The 17,987-nt window shown below is 39.8% G+C and overlaps 1 protein-coding gene across 6 annotated transcripts in view; it reads right to left on the bottom strand.

Moving 5' to 3' along the window:
- Window positions 1–10,902: 10,902 nt before the first annotated feature.
- NFATC2 (nuclear factor of activated T cells 2) overlaps window positions 10,903–17,987 on the bottom strand; it is a 135,377-nt gene continuing 128,292 nt past the window's right edge. For 5 of the 6 annotated variants that reach the window (XM_073309387.1, XM_073309388.1, XM_073309384.1 and 2 more), the window contains exon 10: window positions 10,903–17,851. In XM_073309387.1, the coding sequence (XP_073165488.1) occupies window positions 17,796–17,851 (56 nt within the window). In that variant the 3' untranslated portion in view covers window positions 10,903–17,795. The remainder of the gene's footprint in view (window positions 17,852–17,987) is intronic. The other variant, XM_073309386.1, reaches the window with a different exon arrangement.

Raw genomic sequence — 17,987 nt, 5'->3', positions numbered from 1 at the left:
AATTAGCTCTTGGAGCCAAATCTTCAGAGGTATTTTCATGCCTAACTCCCACTGAAATCAATGGGAGCTAGCTGCCTAAATACCCTGGGGGATCTGGGCTTCAGTCCTAAACATGGTGTCCTACATCGAGCTAAGGGATTCCAAAACGTTATGTCCTATATCAAGGTCTCTGTGAAATTCTGTTTCTCATTTTTAAAATGCTATTACCTCACCTACCTTGTCTCCCTAATAAAACAGACATGGCAGAATTCTCATCAAAAACTTCCACACCTGCTGGGCCCACAGGCTGCATCTGGTTCTACATTACAATGAAAGCCCAAGCTACAAAATTCAGATTTCAAACAGCCCAAAGTTTGTAGGTGTTTAGATCTCGTCTTTTAGTTTGAGACATTATCAGGAGAGAGGTCATCTTAATAACTCTTGATCCATCTCTAGTATACTGTAACTAAGTAATTTTTGCTTGGGATTCTGTCATTATCTGTTGGGCATGGAGTTCCTCTAAACCACAACCAGCCTCAGCCTCTGATTTTCTTCTCAAGCACAAGACCCCTATTGCTGCACACCTCCTCTCTCCTTAGTGGGAGAGTCACTGCCTTCTCCTGACAGTATCTGTTATATGGCTAAAAATAAAATCATCATTAATCTTCTTATTTCAAAGGGTTCCAAGATGGACTACAAGATCTGGCCTTATCTGATACAACTTTAGTGAAGATGATTAATGTTGGACAATAATGAAGACAAAAATGGATCTCATTTACACATGGCCTCTTGTAGAAGAATTCAAAAGTTTATTGTAATTTATTACTAAGGAATGTAAGAATCATTCATTCAGTTGTTTATTAATTGCTACCAAATCCATCCACAATGTAATACAGCACCACATCCATCTTTCAGAGAAAACACACAGTATGAAATAATCGTATATTGTTTCCTGCTTGTTTTGTACAAGGGAACTAAGTTCTTACTCAAGGTTTGCTGTTCTGCATTAAGCTGCAGTGGCCTAGTGAATAGTACCCAGTCCTGGAAGACAGCAAACCTGAGTTCTGCTCCCACATCTGTCACTAACTTGCTATGTGAACTTGGGCAGATTCATGTATTTTGGTTTCCCCATTTGTACAATGGAGGTATTTCTGCTTGCTTGAAGGATGGAGGGTACATTGCAAGTGGGAAAAGTTTGGAGCAGGACACAGGAAATCCGTCTGTGTACACATGGCTAGAATGCTACTCTGCAGTTATAACAGTTCTTTAATTGTTGATCTAGTATAGAGACAGTTTAATTTAATAAGTAAGGAGTCCTCTTGTATCATGATTCAACATGTGGTACATGAAATATGGTGGAGGCAGTTAGCCTAGTGAAGACCCACAGCAAGGAAGAGAGTGTGATTAAAAGAGAAACAGTGCAGCACCTGCAAACAGGCAGCATGGAGAGACTCAGACCACTGGGAAGGCAGGATTTCCAGACAAAACACTTTGCACAAGCATGAAACACCTACCAGCCTTGGCAAAGTGTTGTGAGATCTATGGGTGAAGAAGGCATCCTGAATTATTATTACTTCCTTTGGATGGGTGTCACTATTAAGGCACAAATCATCATCTTCTTTGCATGCAAATGCCTCTAGGAGGGAAATGATTTCACCTGATCTTTGACTTGCAGTGTTTCTGCTGCATTCTCCTTTTAGCAGGCATGGGATTATGCAGAGAAAGTTTGTGGTGCCTGGGGATCCACACAGGCAAATTCTGCAGAGTGAGGGAGCAGACCAGCACCTTGTCAAGTACAGCCATCTTCTTTCCTCTCCCATGGCAGCCTGGCTGTCTCAGGAGTCCTCTCCTGCATGTATAGCATCTATTTAACAACCGCTTTGGCTAGGAATCCTCTGGATTGCTCCAGAGTAGAGAGGATGTTCCCCAGCTCCAGATCCCTCGGAAAACCCAGCTCAAAGTTCCCAACTACCTGGTGCTTGAACTGAGGGGCATTCGTTCAGGCCCATTTCTGTTTATTTACACTCCTATCCAATAGACCAGAGGTTCTCAAAGTGGGGGTTGGGACCCCTCAGGGGGTCGTGAGGTTATTATATGGGGGGTTGCAAGCTGTCAGCCTCCATCCCAAACCCCGCTTTGCATCCAGCATTTATAATGGTGTTAAATATATTAAAAAGTGTTTTTAATTTGTAAGGAGAGTTGCACTCAGAGGCTTGCTATGTGAAAGGGATCATCAGTACAAAAGTTTGAGAACTACTGCAATAGACCTCATGGGATCACAGCGTTAATTAAGATTTAGGGGGGTGCGGGTGGGGTGATAAGTTAACAGCTTGCTGCTCTCTAGCTGGGTTTTCATCATGTCCTTGGGCTTCTTTGTTCTCCTCGGCTCAGCACAAATGACCGCATGTGTTGAGAATACAGTGACAAGTATTGAGTATCTGCATGCTCACTTGGTGGCATGTTAATATGAGTCATCTGATGTAACTGGATTCATAAGATCACCAAGGCAGCTGTGATCGCTGCTTTCCTCCAGATGGCAGTGATAGTCTGCATAGCACTGAATCCTTAGCCTCAATTCTACAGTGGCTTTTGTTTTTAAAAGGGGGAAACGGTTCTTTTTACTCAAAAAAAAAAAAAATGGGTTGAGCCTAAAGAACAATTTGTGTCTAAACTTTGTTTTGGCACCACTGTAGAGGCTAGAGGGAGCAGTGCCATTTGGAGGGAAAGTATTTCATATCCCAAACACACATAAATGTGTTGAAAATGTAAGAAATGTGGGCCTGGTTCAATTACATATATTCTTTCATTTAGTTCTGGTGTTGTATGGCTCTTTTCAGGAAAATGAGGCCAGAACAGCATCTTGCAAAATCTTTTGCCTGGTCAGCAGGAATCCTGATTTATAGAACTGTTTGAATGAATGAATGAATGAATGAATAAAAAAAAAAAAGAGAGAGAGAGACACTTCAGTACTAATGATAGAGTGAGCGGTTCACCAGGCACCTGAACTCAAGGAGGGAGCAAGCACTTCTCCTTTTCCCCACAGCTCCCTCCAGCAAGGCTGACTTGGGAAAGTTTGTAAATTCATTATCTGTTAAACCTGGATGGAGAAGCAAGCTGGAGTCCAATATTTAGTCTAGTCTGAGGTGCTTGCTAGTGCTAATACAGTCAAGAGTTTGTGAATAGTCCAGCGCCCTATTTTCCATAGGTTATATAACATGGCCATAAAAACGTACTTCAGCCAACTCTCAATATTAAAAGCAGTCGGTTCACTAATGAAATAGCTTTACCTTTAGTGGAAGCATTCATCTGTATTGTTGGGTATATTGAGAGAGGACATGGGTCAAACCCAAGACCTTATTGTGAATCTAATGAAAGTACCTTTCCTATCACTTACGACGTGTTTTGACTCCAAATTTTTCTAGATGTGCATGTCCAAGCCTCTGGAAAAAAATTACCATGAAAGTAGTGCTCATATAATGTTATCCATTTAATAAATAGGCAAGTGTTCTGGACAATATCCTTTTCGGCTCCTCCCAGGTTCGCTCAGCAGTCTCTGTTACTGATGTGTCAATGCCGATACTGTGTGGACTATTTCACTGCCTGCTGGAAAAGTTAGGATTTCATGTGACATAATGAGCCCTCTTCATAAGTTAGCTGGGAAGGCTAAACACTGGTAATAATCAATTCTCCCTCCAAAAGAGGCACCAAAAAAAAATCCAAATTTATGGAGAGTGAAATTAAAACCCTATGATTAGAGATGGGCTGAGGCTGTTGCAATGTAGTCAGCAGTCTCTTCAATGATTGCTTATTCCAGGCTAGGTTTCTGCTGACACAAATAAACACAAACTGAGTTGAGTCAGTGTGGGTGCTGGAGAATCCGCGAGAACCATAGCATTTGTCTGCATCCAGCTACCTCAATATTAATGTATATCCCATTTATATTTTTTAGTACTGAGTCTTGTCCCTTCTCTACCGTGATGGAATTTTCAGCCACACCATTGGATGCAGATCCAAATGAGTTCCTAGCGTGAAGGGATTTCTAGCTAGAGTTTTAAATTCAGGCTTATGTCTCCATATATTGCACTCTTTTCTATTCAGCAACCAATATGATATCACACAGTATGATTGTCCTGAAATATTATAACTTTGTTTCTGAATGTGTTAGGAATTTTGACTTCTGCAGTCATCGCATTTTGAACAAATAAGTCATGTGAGGTGCAGCTTATGAAATTTCCTACTAGTGCAAAAATGTAAGTAAATAAAAATGAAAAAAATATATAACTGTAATAAATACTCATCTGTCAAAATTTATACAAAATCAAAGTTGACTCCTTCCAGAGTTACTCATAAGACATCATTAGGGGCTTGCCTTATTGGGTACACTCAGGAAAGTTAACCTGAATGAACTAAAGGTGTGAATTCAAAGTGGATAGTTAAACTGCATTAAACTCCTACATGGAAAATCTCATTCAGAATTAAAATTGCCTTAATTCAGTTTAATTTAATTTTTGATTTAAGGTGACTTTATAATTCTGAATGAGAGTGTCCACACAAGTGTTCAGTGAAGTTTAAGTAATCTACTTTTACACTGTCTGAGGGCAGACACTGTGGGCAATCACAAAGAGTTTGTTGGAGAATTTCTGCGAGACTTTTAAAAGGTTCGTAATCCATTCCATATCTTCAACAATATTTGGGGATAGAGCGTTTCTGTAGGCACCCCTCTGAGCGAGGGGTGATGCATAACCTGTTTCTGGTGGCATATCTGAATCATACTTCCTCCACTGCTTCCGTTTTACTTGGCGAGGGAAGGGACCTGATAGTAACTTGCTGCTGCTCTGTGGCAGAATCAAATTATAATGCCCTCGCAAGGGCTCATCTGAGTGGACGGGGTTGTGGAGCCAAGACTCTGCCCACCTGTAGTAAGCAAATAAGCAAGAACAGAGCACTTGTTGTCTCCTATGCACCTGGGCCCTAGGTCTAGGTAATCTGTACATAGATTTGAGGATTTTTTTATTTCCCCTTACTCCTTTACATATGTTTGTTGTCTGAGATGCAGTAGAATGTACTGCTACCACAGGATATGATTAGTTTTTTTGTCCTTGATGCAATTATCTCAGTTGTGCTCCAGCTATATATTGAGGGCCTTTAAAAAAATTATGGGGCGTGATTGAAACTGTTAATCAGACACACAGACCAGGAAAGGCCATCAAGAGGCCAACAGGCAGTAAATTAGCATGGCCGTGGTAGAGAAATGCCCTTAACATAAGAAAAAATTAAAAACTTTAGTAGGAGAAGAGATAGGAGCCTTGTTAAAAATCAGAGAATTGATTTCTCTCCTTTCTTTTGTACCCAAGAGACTTTTGTGGTGTTAAGATACAAAAGTATCAGTGGTGAATAATCAGTGCCCATAGGTTGACTTGGAGTTCTAGTCTGAGAAAGAGCCAGCCTAGTCTCTCTCTCCCCCAGTTTGCCAGGCACAGGGCTATCAGATAATCCAGATAATTGTTCCTCTGCAGGTCAACAAGGACTAGACTGTTTGGGGTTGCTAGTACCCTAATCAATAGCTGTCCTGAGCAAGCTGCGTTAAAGACTGAGCCGTCTCAATCAGGCTTTCTGAAGCAGCTGCACTAAATGATGCTAACCTTTGCATGCATGGCTAGCATGGACATTGTTAGACAGTGCAATGACGGAAATGAGAGTCACAACTGTCCAGTTCTAATTTTTTTAAACATTTGTTTTTGTGTGTGTGTGTGTGTTACAGATTTCAGAACGACTTCCCATTTTTGACATAGTGCATGTGTGTTTTAGGCATGCTTTCTGCTGTACCGGATGGGGTAAACTAATTTGTTTTCATCAATTGACCACAAAACTAGAATGGGGCTTAGTTAGCAGCAGCAGACAGAGCTGTAGGTGTGTGGTTGGGGAAGAGAACAGATGGAACCAAGACCCATTGCTGCAATCAGCCAAAATACAATCTCTTTGGCAGTATTATATTAATTCACTACACAGCAGCTGGGGGTTGCTGGGTAACTTTGCCCCTACGCTCAGATGAACCTAATAACAGCCTTGCCAGGAAGGATACTTGAAGAAGCTGTCATTCCCTCTGTTTTAGTTGTTTTATAAACCTGCTTTTAATGAGCATTTCAGTAAATTTGCCTGGTACCAAAGTGAGGTTCATGGGGCTGTAATTCCCAGCTTCACTACTATTGTCTTTCCCAAAGATAGGTAACACATTTGCTCCCATCCTCTGGAGTATTGGGGAGACTGCATATTTTTGATAGTAACTCAGGCCTTGTCTACACAAGAAAGTTTACAGCCGTTAAATTGATTTTAAAATCCATTTAGTTAAACCAGTGCAACCTCCCCTGTGCGGACATTCTTATTTCAGTTTATGAGCAGTTTATTTCAGCTAACCTTAAGCTGATTCCTAATTGACTTAAGCTAAACTGAAACAAGCCTGGTTTATATTGAAATAAGAGTGGTTTAACTAAATCAGTTTAAACTCACACCTTTAGTTAAACCAGTTCAACTTTCTCATGTAGACATGGTGTCAGTCAGCTGATTCTTACATTCCTTTAGAATCCTTGCATGTACGCTACCCGGAACTGATAAGGTAGTGTGCTTTAATATGTCAGTCTGTTCATATACCTTGGACACTTTGAGCACTTCCTCTGGTCTTCTTGCTTCCTTTTTTATTTAAGAATATGCATGTCTTCTGTGACACTGTTGTGGTATAGCCTCAACGCTAATTGTATGTATTTTAATTTCCTTACTTACACATTGTGGTCTCTTTGACTAGCTTCCTTTCCTTTTTATTTGGTAAACATCCCCTTCCTAATGCTTAGTGTGTGAATACTAGGTTTTTGGTATGGTATCTCTCCTGATTATGATGATTCTATTACAATGACTGTAACTATACTTTTGGTCACTGTTGCTTCTTGAACCAACTCTCTCATGCGTAGGGTCCTATCAAATTCACGGCCATGAAAAATGCATCACAGACCATGATATCTGGTCTCCCCCTGTGAACTCTGGTCTTTTGTGAGCTTTTACCCTATACTATACAGATTTCATTGGTGTGGGGGGGGGAGACCAGCATTTCGCAAATTGGGGGTCCTGACCCAAAAGGGAGTTGCAGGGGGCTCACAAGGTTATTTTAGGGGAGTCGTGGTATTGCCACCCTTACTTCTGAGCTGCCTTCAGAGCTGGATGGCCGGAGAGCAGAGGCTGTTGGCCAGGCATCTGGCTCTGAAGGCAGCGCCCTGCCAGCAGCAGTGCAGAAGTAAGGGTGGCGATACCATACCATGGCCCCCTTACTTCTGTGCTGCTGCTTCAGAGCTGGGCAACCGGAGAGTGGCGGCTGCTGACTGAGGGCCCAGCTCTAGAAGTAGCAGCGCAGAAGTAAAGTTGGCGATACCGTACCGTGCCATCCTTACTTCTGCGCTGCTGCTAATGGCGGCTCTGCCTTCAGAGCTGGGCTCCGGGCCCGTAGCCGCCGCTGTCCAGCTGCTCAGCTCTGAAGGCAGCGCCTCTGCCAGCAGCATGGCAGAAGTAAGGGTAGCAGTACTGCAAACTCCCCCACACTAACCTTGCAACCTCCCCCCACTCCTTTTTGGGACAGGACCCCTACAGTTACAATAGCATGAAATTTCAGATTTAAATAGCTGAAATAATGAAACTTACAATTTTTAAGATCCTAGGACTGTGAAATTGACCAAAATGGACTGTGAATTTGGTAGGGCCCTATGCATGCGTATTTTGGCCCAAAATCCAGAGCAGCCTTTATACTCTTGTATTCTCTAGAACCAGCTGTTTCCAGAAGGCATCATATAAGGCATAAAAAAATTGCCTCTTTATATCGTTCTTTGACCAGAAACTGGTGGACAGCTGAAGTCACTAACTAGTATTTCCTTATTAGATTTAATTGCCTCTTTGGTCACTGTCAACATTATGCTCTCAGTATCCTTCCCCTTATCAGGAGGCAAGTGGTAGATTTGTATTTTTATGACTTGAGCTTTGTATCCATATAGATTCTACTGCCTGGTCCTCTGTACTCACCAACTGTATCTCTTTAGGCTCTATGGATCCTTGTAGGTTCAGGATTACTTCCCCAACTAGTTGTTCCTTTATATCTTGGTAAACATCAACATTTGTCATTCCACCATGTTTCAGTAAAGCCTATTATTAAAGATCCTCTGCCACTACCAGATATTACCCTCAGCAAGTTTGCAGGTGACACTAAACTGGGAGGAGTGGTAGATATGCTGGAGGGTAGGGATAGGATACAGAGGGACTTAGACAAATTAGAAGATTGGGCCAAAAGAAATGTGATGAGGTTCAACAAGGACAAGTACAGAATCCTGCACTTAGGATGGAAGAATCCCATGCACTGCTACAGACTAGGGACCGAGTGGCTAGGCAGCAGTTCTGCAGAAAAGGACCTAGGGGTTACAGTGGACGAGAAGCTGGATATGAGTCAACAGTGTGCCCTTGTTGCCAAGAAGGCTAACGGCATTTTGGGCTGTATAAGTAGGGGCATTGCCAGCAGATTGAGGGATGTGATCATTCCCTTCTATTCAGCATTGGTGAGGCCTCATCTGGAGTACTATGTCCAGTTATGGGCCACACACTACAAGGATGTGGAAAAATTGGAAAGAGTCCGGCAGAGGGCAACAAAAATGATTAGGGGTCTGGAACACATGACTTATGAGGAGAGGCTGAGGGAACTGGGATTATTTAGTCTGCAGAAGAGAAGAATGAGGAGGGGGGTTTGATAGCTGCTTTCAACTACCTGAAAAGTGGTTCCAAAGGGGATGGATCTAGACTGTTCTCAGTGGCAGCAGATGACAGAACAAGGAGTAATGGTCTCAAGTTGCATTGGGGGAGGTTTAGGTTGGATATTAGGAAAAGCTTTTTCACTAGGAGGGTGGTGAAGCACTGGAATGGGTTACCTAGGCAGGTGGTGGAATCTCCATCCTTAGAGGTTTTTTAGGTTTTTTGACAGAGCCCTGGCTGGGATGATTTAGTTGGGGATTGGTCTGGCTTTGAGCAGGGGGTTGGACTAGATGACCTCCTGGGGTCCCTTCTAACCATGATATTCTATGATTCCAGGTCACTTATTTTACTCTTTTGACTTCTTATGGGACCAGACCCTCAGTTGGTGTAAATCACTGTGTCTCCAGTGATGTTAATGGAGATATGCCAGCTGAGGCTCTGGCCCTAATAGTTTTTATTTTATGCCATGTGCCTTCACTCCTTTGCCTGACAATTTTATTTTTATGATCTCCAGCTCCTTTTCAGCTGTAATTTCTGTCCTACCCTTTGCTGGATAAGGAGTTGCTTTTTGTAGTGCTGTCACCCTAACAGATATGTCTGTGCAAGTTGAGTGTAGCTCAGCACCTGCTACCTTTTCCCTGGGCTTCCAAGCTGCCCCCCGACCAGCAATTTTCTGTGCCAGCAGTCTTAACCTTTGGTTATGGTGGAACCCATAGGCTTTCCATTCCTTAAAAAGTTCCTTGGTTGCTAATAAATATAATGCCATTCTCTTCTCATCCATGCATTGGGACCTAGAAGATAGCCTCTCTTGCTCCCATCTTCCTGCTATCTAAGCTGTCGTCATGATGAGTGGGGACCATGATAACTAATAGGATTTAAGATGTAGTTTGGGGCACATTTACTAGTTTGGGGCCTTAATGGCAAACAGTTTAAACTTAGTACAGTGAATGCAATGGTGCTGAAAGGGCATTTATTACAGAACAAGACATTCATCATGATGTATTTATAAAAAGAGCGTGGTATCAGGCTGAAAAGGGGCTTCTTAAATGCAGTAAATTAAATTTGTTGTCAAAATCTTGTAGATCACTTATTTACACAGTGAAGCATGAGAACTGGCAAGTTACCATACTAGATAAAATCCAGGACATTCACAGTTCAGAATGAAAATTTGGGGTACCATTGTAGGATTCTGTTTTGGGCCCAAGAAATTAATTAAAGCCAGAGCATCAGCTCAGGTGCTAAAGTTTTCAGCCTTACTTGTGGAATTTTGAGGTTAGGTTACTTGCATTTTCCTGTTGCTGAATACAGCTAAAATTCTGTGTGCCATGTATTTGCTCGTCATAAAATGTTCCCCCTAGCCAGTAACAGCTTCTTTGTTGGCTAAGCTTGTCTGGTTTATGGGCTTCCCAGCCTTTGTGCAGTGTAATGGGAGTTAAGAACTTCCACATGGTTCTTACCCCGAATAAGCAAAGCATTTGCTTCCATGTCCAACAAATGCATCAAATACGGTTTGAATTTTGTGTTTTTAAATGCAAAGGATAATATTGATTTTGTTAAGGTAAATGTCTTTAATCGTATGCTACATAAACTTAACTGTTACCAAGAAATAATGGGTTTTCTGGGTACCTTTCCAGCACAGCAGTCTGAAAATGTACCTTTTAGTGTGTCCAGAAAAAAATTGCACAGTTGGGATTTAGATGAACACAAATTAAACGGATCACATCCCCAATAACTGTAAACTGTGTATATGCATACTTTGCTTAAATGGAACTTAAATTTGTACCATTTTGTAACACTCTACAGAGCATCTGTTAATTTGGCCTGTTTAGTTCTCTTACTAGGAAAACAGAAAATGACTGTTCAGAGCTAAGGATGGACTTTATTATTTCTTTTCACTATGTAATTCAATCTGATCTACAGAAGCCGGAGAAGACCTTGATTCAGAGGGACACTGAGTTTCTAGTTTGCAAACAATGGTGCCAGTTCGGAAATCTTTACTCATACTAGCGTGCCTGAAGAGTTCCACCAAAGCAGTCTCATTGGCATTATTCGGGAAAGTGAAGGTTACAATATCAAGCCTAATTACTGTAAATAAGGTGATATAGGTATTTAAGAACACAGAAACACACATGCTGCAATGTTGTCCTTTGATTTATTGCTTAACTATCATAGTACAAGCTATATAAAAATATTTTACAGATAGGAAAAATCATTGAATTGGAGGTTAACAATGTTTTGCATAGGAATGTGTGTGATATAAATCCCTCTTCACGTTTTAAACATAGACTTTTGCGCAAGCAATTTAGTAGTAAATGTCTGTTTGTAAGTCATTTTTCACTTCAGGTGAGTATCCGCATTTAATGCAGAGTGTTAGCTGAACATAGTTACTTTTAAAATTGATTTACTTACTTATTGCCCAATTATGCCACCCTTACTGACACTGAATAGCACCTGACTACACCCATAGTTTCCAACCTTCCAACATCCATTGGACTGCTCATGTAATAAGGTACTGCTCAGCATGAGTATGAGCATTGCAGTCTAGTCCTTAGTACTATTTGAAAATAACCCATCTACTCTACAACAGATATATGGATTGTTTGGAAACTCAATATATCCATGTAGCATCTGCATAGGTCATTATTGCTGGAATCTTCCAGCTTTTCTGTAGCAGTTTCAGGGGAGTTAGTGAAGGAAACTCATAATATAAACTTTTCCCCTGATTGCCTTTCGTTGGCAGCCTATATGATCATATACAGCTACCAGCACCTGCATTTGAAACTTTATTGCAACATTAGTCAGGTACCAGTTTATTTCTTTGGATTATACACCAGGAACAATTAAAAAATAGATAAACAAATCTTACATATCAGAGGGGTAGCCGTGTTAGTCTGGATCTGTAAAAGCGGCAAAGAGTCCTGCGGCACCTTATAGACTAACAGACGGATTGGAGCCTAAGCTTTCATGGTTGAATACCCACTTCGCCAGATGCATGTAGTGGAAATTTTCAGAGGCAGGTAGAAATATGAAGAAACTTCGAAGAAACTGCTGAGCTTCAGTTCATTTGCAAATTTGACACCATCAGCTCAGGATTAAACAAAGACTGTGACTGGCTCGCCAACGACAAAAGCAGTTTCTCCTCCCTTGGTGTTCACACGTCAACTGCTAGAAGAGGGCTTCATCCTCCCTGATTGAACTAACCTCGTTATCCCTAGCCTGATTCTTGCTTGCATATTTACCTGCCTCTAGAACTTTCCACTACATGCATCTGACAAAGTGGGTATTCACCCACGAAAACTTATGCTCCAATACGTCTGTTAGTCTATAAGGTGCCACAGGACTCTGCCGCTTTTACAAATCTTACATAGACTATAGTCAGGTGATTGATGCTGGTTAAGCAAATTGTTAGCAACTGTCATTTACTGGGATTACACAGTAGCACAGGTGTAAGAGAAAGGTTTGCTAACTTGATGGGAAATGTTCAAAGGAGTGGATAGTTCATATTGTATTAAGAGCTAATTGGTACATTGGTATCTATCCCTTTTCATATCAAACTAAATGCTTTAGAATTGCATGTGTGAAATCATGGACAGTACAAAAAACACACCACAAATTCCATAGGAAACAATAAGTAACTGAGTTTTGGGGAATCTGTGGTTCACTTTTTCTAAATCCAATGTGGGCACCTCTCCCAATTCCATAAGCACAAACAGTATAAATAACAAACATTCAATGTAGATACTAAATTGAGCCATCACATAATTTAAAATGGGTGAAACCTAGTGGTGTGTGACCTAGTTTTATATCTTAAATTTAGGCAGACATTTTCTTGAATCCATGTAAGAAACAATTGTTCTGTGACAAGTAGCAATTTGGAAACTGATTCATGGGAAAACAAGTCACACTGAAGTATTTAGAAAAATACTGTGTTCAAAAACACATTTGGAGTCTTTGGAACACTTATCAAATACCAACTTGAAATCATTTATCTTATAGGGGGAAAGTTCAGTAACAAATGCATAGAGAAATTAATCCACTTGGAAAAAATGCAAAACAATCTTTTATAAATACCATTTCTAATGCAAAAGATGCTGCATATTTGGGGCAGATAAAAAGCATAGACACTTTTATTTTTTAAGATATGGATTACAAAATATATTAAAAAACATGCTAGCTAATTTTGAGAACTGTTTTAGATATATTATCAAGCAGCAGCATTTTTATACAATAGAGAATAACATAGTGCTGTCTTTGGAAATATACTACATTCAGAAAATGGTGTATTCCTACAAGAAGAATGAAGTAATACATATTTACATGGATACAAATAAAGCAAGTGCAAAAAACATGGCTCTTCTACATTCTTTCTACCAATCGAAAACACATACAATAGACACTTTCAATCCACTGCTGCTGTTCAGATCTTACATTTTGCTCATTCTCATGGAGAAAAACAAAACTGGGCTGCATATTTCATTACAAATCTCTTCACAAGCAAATACTCCCCTGGCAAACTTTACTTACAACATTTGTAGCTGACATAAAATCTTCCTTATAGCTGTCAACTCCCATTACGCTCTCAGATTGTTTATGTATCAAGAATGATTATTTTATTTTATGTATTTATATAATTGATGCAACAGTTTATAGAAGTGCATCCTGTAATTCGCAGCCAAAGCTAGGATGGAAAAGTATGTGTGGGGGAAAAGACAGCTAGACGAACTTTGGGTTACAATGAGCCCCATGTACTTAGCATGGTATAACATTGATGGAAAACGCATTAGAGTTGTTCACCCTGAGGACAGTATATTTGGAGGGCCTTTGGTACAATAGCAGGAAGGCACTGTGGTGAAACATTCAGATAACTGAGGAAAGACAGAATTTCCTCATGTGCAAATATGGCTATTTTCCAGATAAAGTGAGAACAAATTACTCACAAATGCTATTAACTCTTCCAAGGTGAACCTAATGTTTCTACAGAGAGAGCAAGAGAGCAATTTTTATTTATGTAACAATATTAATACTGGAAAAACACTGCTCAGCAAAAAAAAAAAAAAAAAAAAAAGAAATAATTTAGTACTATATATTTTGAAGCTATTCAGCATAGCTATAACATTTTTGAGAGATAAAACTGCATAACTCTGTGTCTTAGGATCCTCCTTCCTCTCTCCAGAAATAAATATGATGTTAGTTAAGACTATATTATTTATCGAATGTTTTGCATGTAAAATGATGAAAAGCAGATACAGTAGTATAAGCAGACTACATGTAGCTGTAAATAAAACCACTAAAATGTAGTCTATATTATATACATGTATGAAGAGCCTTGATCCTTTAGCTGACATCATGCGGGTGCAGTGATCTGTCCCTTTGGTGCCAGTTGCAGGATTGCAACCCAAGTATATAACATATGTGTGTATATGCACATACACAAATACATCTAATTAGCTATGTGTTAAACTTTAGGAAGAAAAGCATCCAGCTTAATGCAAGCAGCAATAGAAACCTTGAAGCACATAAAAATTACTATCCCACCCTACCCAGCCTAGCTCTTGAAGGAAAATGTAAGATCAATGGATTTAAAAAGAAAAACAAAACAAGTCTTCCACCAAAATAGGAGAGAGAGCATGTTTAACAGGCAGATCCTGCAATGTGACTTCTGTGGAATTCCACGGGGGTGTCACATTGTAAGGATCAAAGCCTTAGTTCCTGCGTGGTTTATACATTAATGTATCATGGTAAGAAAAGCCTAATTATGTAAAATGGGGAAATGATGCAGGATGCTCAACTGATAATTTAGGGGCGAGCCAGAACAGCTAGGCACTCTTAATGGGAACACCTGTACCATGATTTCACATTTCATCTGAGTAATTGCGTGTTGAGATGACCAAGGTTTCTAGTGGATTTGTGTGTGCAATTACCCTATATACTTGTCCAAGTCAGGCATGCATTTATTTGTGTGCATAATGCTGTTGAAAACCTGTCCCTTCTTGGGGATTTATTTTTAAACTATCACCTAATGAGTGGCAGTGTTTTTTAGAACATGCCATCTAGCCAATTTATTATGTAAACAAAATAATTAGTTCACATATTTCTTTGTGCTGCTTGTTAAAATCCAACAAGAAGAGAGTCCATATGGGAAAAAAATCTGCCAAGTAATTTTTGTGGTAGCTTTAAATTACTTCTGTGCGCAAATTGTGTAAAACTGGAAAACTCCTTTGGACTACACTCTTGCTCAAGTAAAGTCAGCTGAAATAAACAACTTGTGCAAGATGACTTTGCTCCTTGAGAACCAAGACAATTCGAAACAATGGGATGTTTTGCCTGGAACTGTATCTGCCTTAGAAAGAACCAAAGATCTTGAATAGCTCATGGTACACTGCATTATTAAAGCAAGTTTTGAGGAAATTAAACATATTAAAACAGAGCACCTAGAGTTGTTGAATAATATCAATAATTCCACTACATCTAGGTAATTTTTAATTCATCATATTCAAAGCCCCAGGCTTGCTCCCATGGAAGCCAATGGCAAAATGTCTATTGACTTCAGTGGGTACAGGACCAGGACTTGATACTTTTGTTGTATTATTTACGGATGGAGCATGTGTAGCTGGCTATATGAATGGCAGACTGAAATATCCACTGCTGGCAGTATTGAGTGACAGTCACCTTTTGTATTGCTGAAATGGCATATGGGAAAATGACCTTCTCAAAAAGATTCTAATCGTACAAAGCAGAATACCTTCCAACTGGAAGAAATGCTCCTGCTTGGTCTGTGTGTTACACTAGCACTGTATACATGAGCAGTATATGTTTGACCCACCTGAAAAAAAAAGACGCAAACTTCATGAGCAGGCCACATATCTAATCAACTTTTCGATTAAGAATAGAAAGGGGCTCAAGCAAGCCACAAAATTCTGTTCAGGCTATAAACCCAGACTTTTAAATGACCTAAGAAGGTTTGAATCCAGGCTTTTGGTTTTTCCCGTTTGCAAAATTCTGATTTCAGATACTCCAAAGATCCCAGGTTGTTTAAGATCCAAGATTTTGGTTCAGGTCAATTTCTTAATCAGGCATTCTGAAGCTATGCAAAGGCTTATATCCTGGAGAGAGTTAGTGAAATGCTATCCACTAACTCTCTCCAGGATATAAGATGTTGCATAGCTTAAGTAGTAGAATTTAGTGGCAGAAAATATATATTTTCACAAAACTCACGAAGAATAGCTGAGCCAAACCCAGTATTGATTCTATGGGGGTCTATGCACTTATCTTTCTTGCAGCATTGGGCAAACATTCTACAAAAGTTCTGCTGATCTAATATTTTCATACAACCTAATTCATGCTGTCACCATGTAGACACATGGGTACTGGCAATCTGTGCTTTGAAACCCTTGAGACTTTAGCAAGTGTGCCTTCTAAAGCAATCTTTAGCACTGCAGATTTCCTACAAGCACTCTTAAGGATATCGATTTCATTAATTTAACAAAAGATTATTACATATTTGCAGCAATATTATGGTTAGCCCTTAATGTATTTATATTATCCAGGTATGATATCTTTTTATCTTGTCACGGAAGCAATAACACACTAAAAATGGAAAGCGTGAAACTTGACAAGCTTACTAGCTGTGCAACTGCAAATGGCAAATATTATCCATATTCTGTTTCTTACTGTGATTAACTGTCTTGAGCACAGTATATTCAAACTATGTGTTAGAGCAAGAAGTCATACATAGCTAACTTATTAGACTAACAAGGAGGTTCAGCCTTTCTGTAAATTGCTGCTGGCTTTTCAAAGCAAAAGAAAAAAGGACAAATAAATGTTTGGCTTCTTTTAGATGTAATTACTTTCCCCTGCAGCTTGCATGGTTAAATGTTGTGGTTTCTAAATGAGAGCAGTTACGAATTGAAGGCAGGTTTTACATGAAAATAAACAGCAGTACTTTACTAGAATAAAAAAATTAAAAGCTGTCAATGTATTGGCTAACCACTAATTTGGGTCAATCACAAAGTCTTTTGACAGGCATAATTCTGCTTGAATTTTGTAACTCCAATAGATGCATCCGCTTCATTTTATCAGGGGTTATTTTAACTTGGGCTGTTCGTTAGAAATTTGTAATTGCTCTTTTAATTTAATTTTCTTTAAGCATCTCTCGCCTTCAAAGGCACATCAGCTCTTATTAAAAACAACAAAGAAAGTCTTGGATTCATGTGGCAACTACAGTTTGGTGTGCCGAGCACAGGAGTAAGAGTCAGGAAAGCTGGGTTCTGTTCTCAGATAAGACTGAGACTTGGTCTACTCTAAAATATTAGGTTGACATGGCCACACTCTTGAGTACCATAGCTTTGCTGACCTAAACCCCGGGATAGATGCAGCTAAGTTGATGGAAGAATTTGTCCATTGACCTAGTTGCTGCCCCTGGGAGAGGTGGATTACCTACAGCGATGGAAAAACACCTTCCATCAATGTAGAACCCATAGTGTAGATGTGGCCTGACTTGTGCAAGTCACTTAACTGCTGGGTGCCTCAGTTACCCCCATTGGTAACATTGGAAATAATAATGTGTAACCTGTGTTTGTAAAGGGCTTTGAGATCTGGATGGAAAGGTGTTGCTATTTAAATGCAAAGTGTTGTTGATCTTATATAAAACGCAGGCACTCCCTCTACTCTTATTTCTCATCCCCACTGACTTAAGTGCTAATATATAACCACATTTGTTGTAGAACAGAGCTCTGGAATGACGCCTTTCTTCTCCCTTATTATGATATCTATATGTTTTTGCAGCAGGCAAGACACATACCGTGTTATATGAGAACAATACAATCTTTGGACTAAAGGAAGGGTGTCCTTTTGATGTTTACAGAGAGAGGTGGCGAGCTGCTTAGTCAAGGCTGTCAGCTTGATGCCAATACATTGTTCCTTGCATTGAATTGGTGCCTTGAGATGAACGATTAAGGAAGCAGGAGGTTGAAGGGGCAGTGGAAGGATCTAAACAGGTCAGTTATGGAAGGATTCAGTAAAAGTTGTCTCACAAATCTCTTCTATGTCTGATTTCTGGCAGGGAGTCCAGAAAACTCCTTCCTGATAATTTCATTAACTGTGAAATGAAAAAGCGGAAAGAGATTTAGCATGTTCTGAAAGTGATGGGAATCCAAAGCAATACGAGCAGGTTTTGCTATTAAGTCTCAAACATCCTTTTGACATTTTATAATGATAACACATCTATTCTTAAC

Source organism: Lepidochelys kempii, chromosome 13 (genome assembly GCF_965140265.1).
Source record: "Lepidochelys kempii isolate rLepKem1 chromosome 13, rLepKem1.hap2, whole genome shotgun sequence".
NCBI lineage: Eukaryota > Metazoa > Chordata > Testudines > Cheloniidae > Lepidochelys > Lepidochelys kempii.
This window is presented reverse-complemented; position numbering and strand designations above follow the sequence as displayed.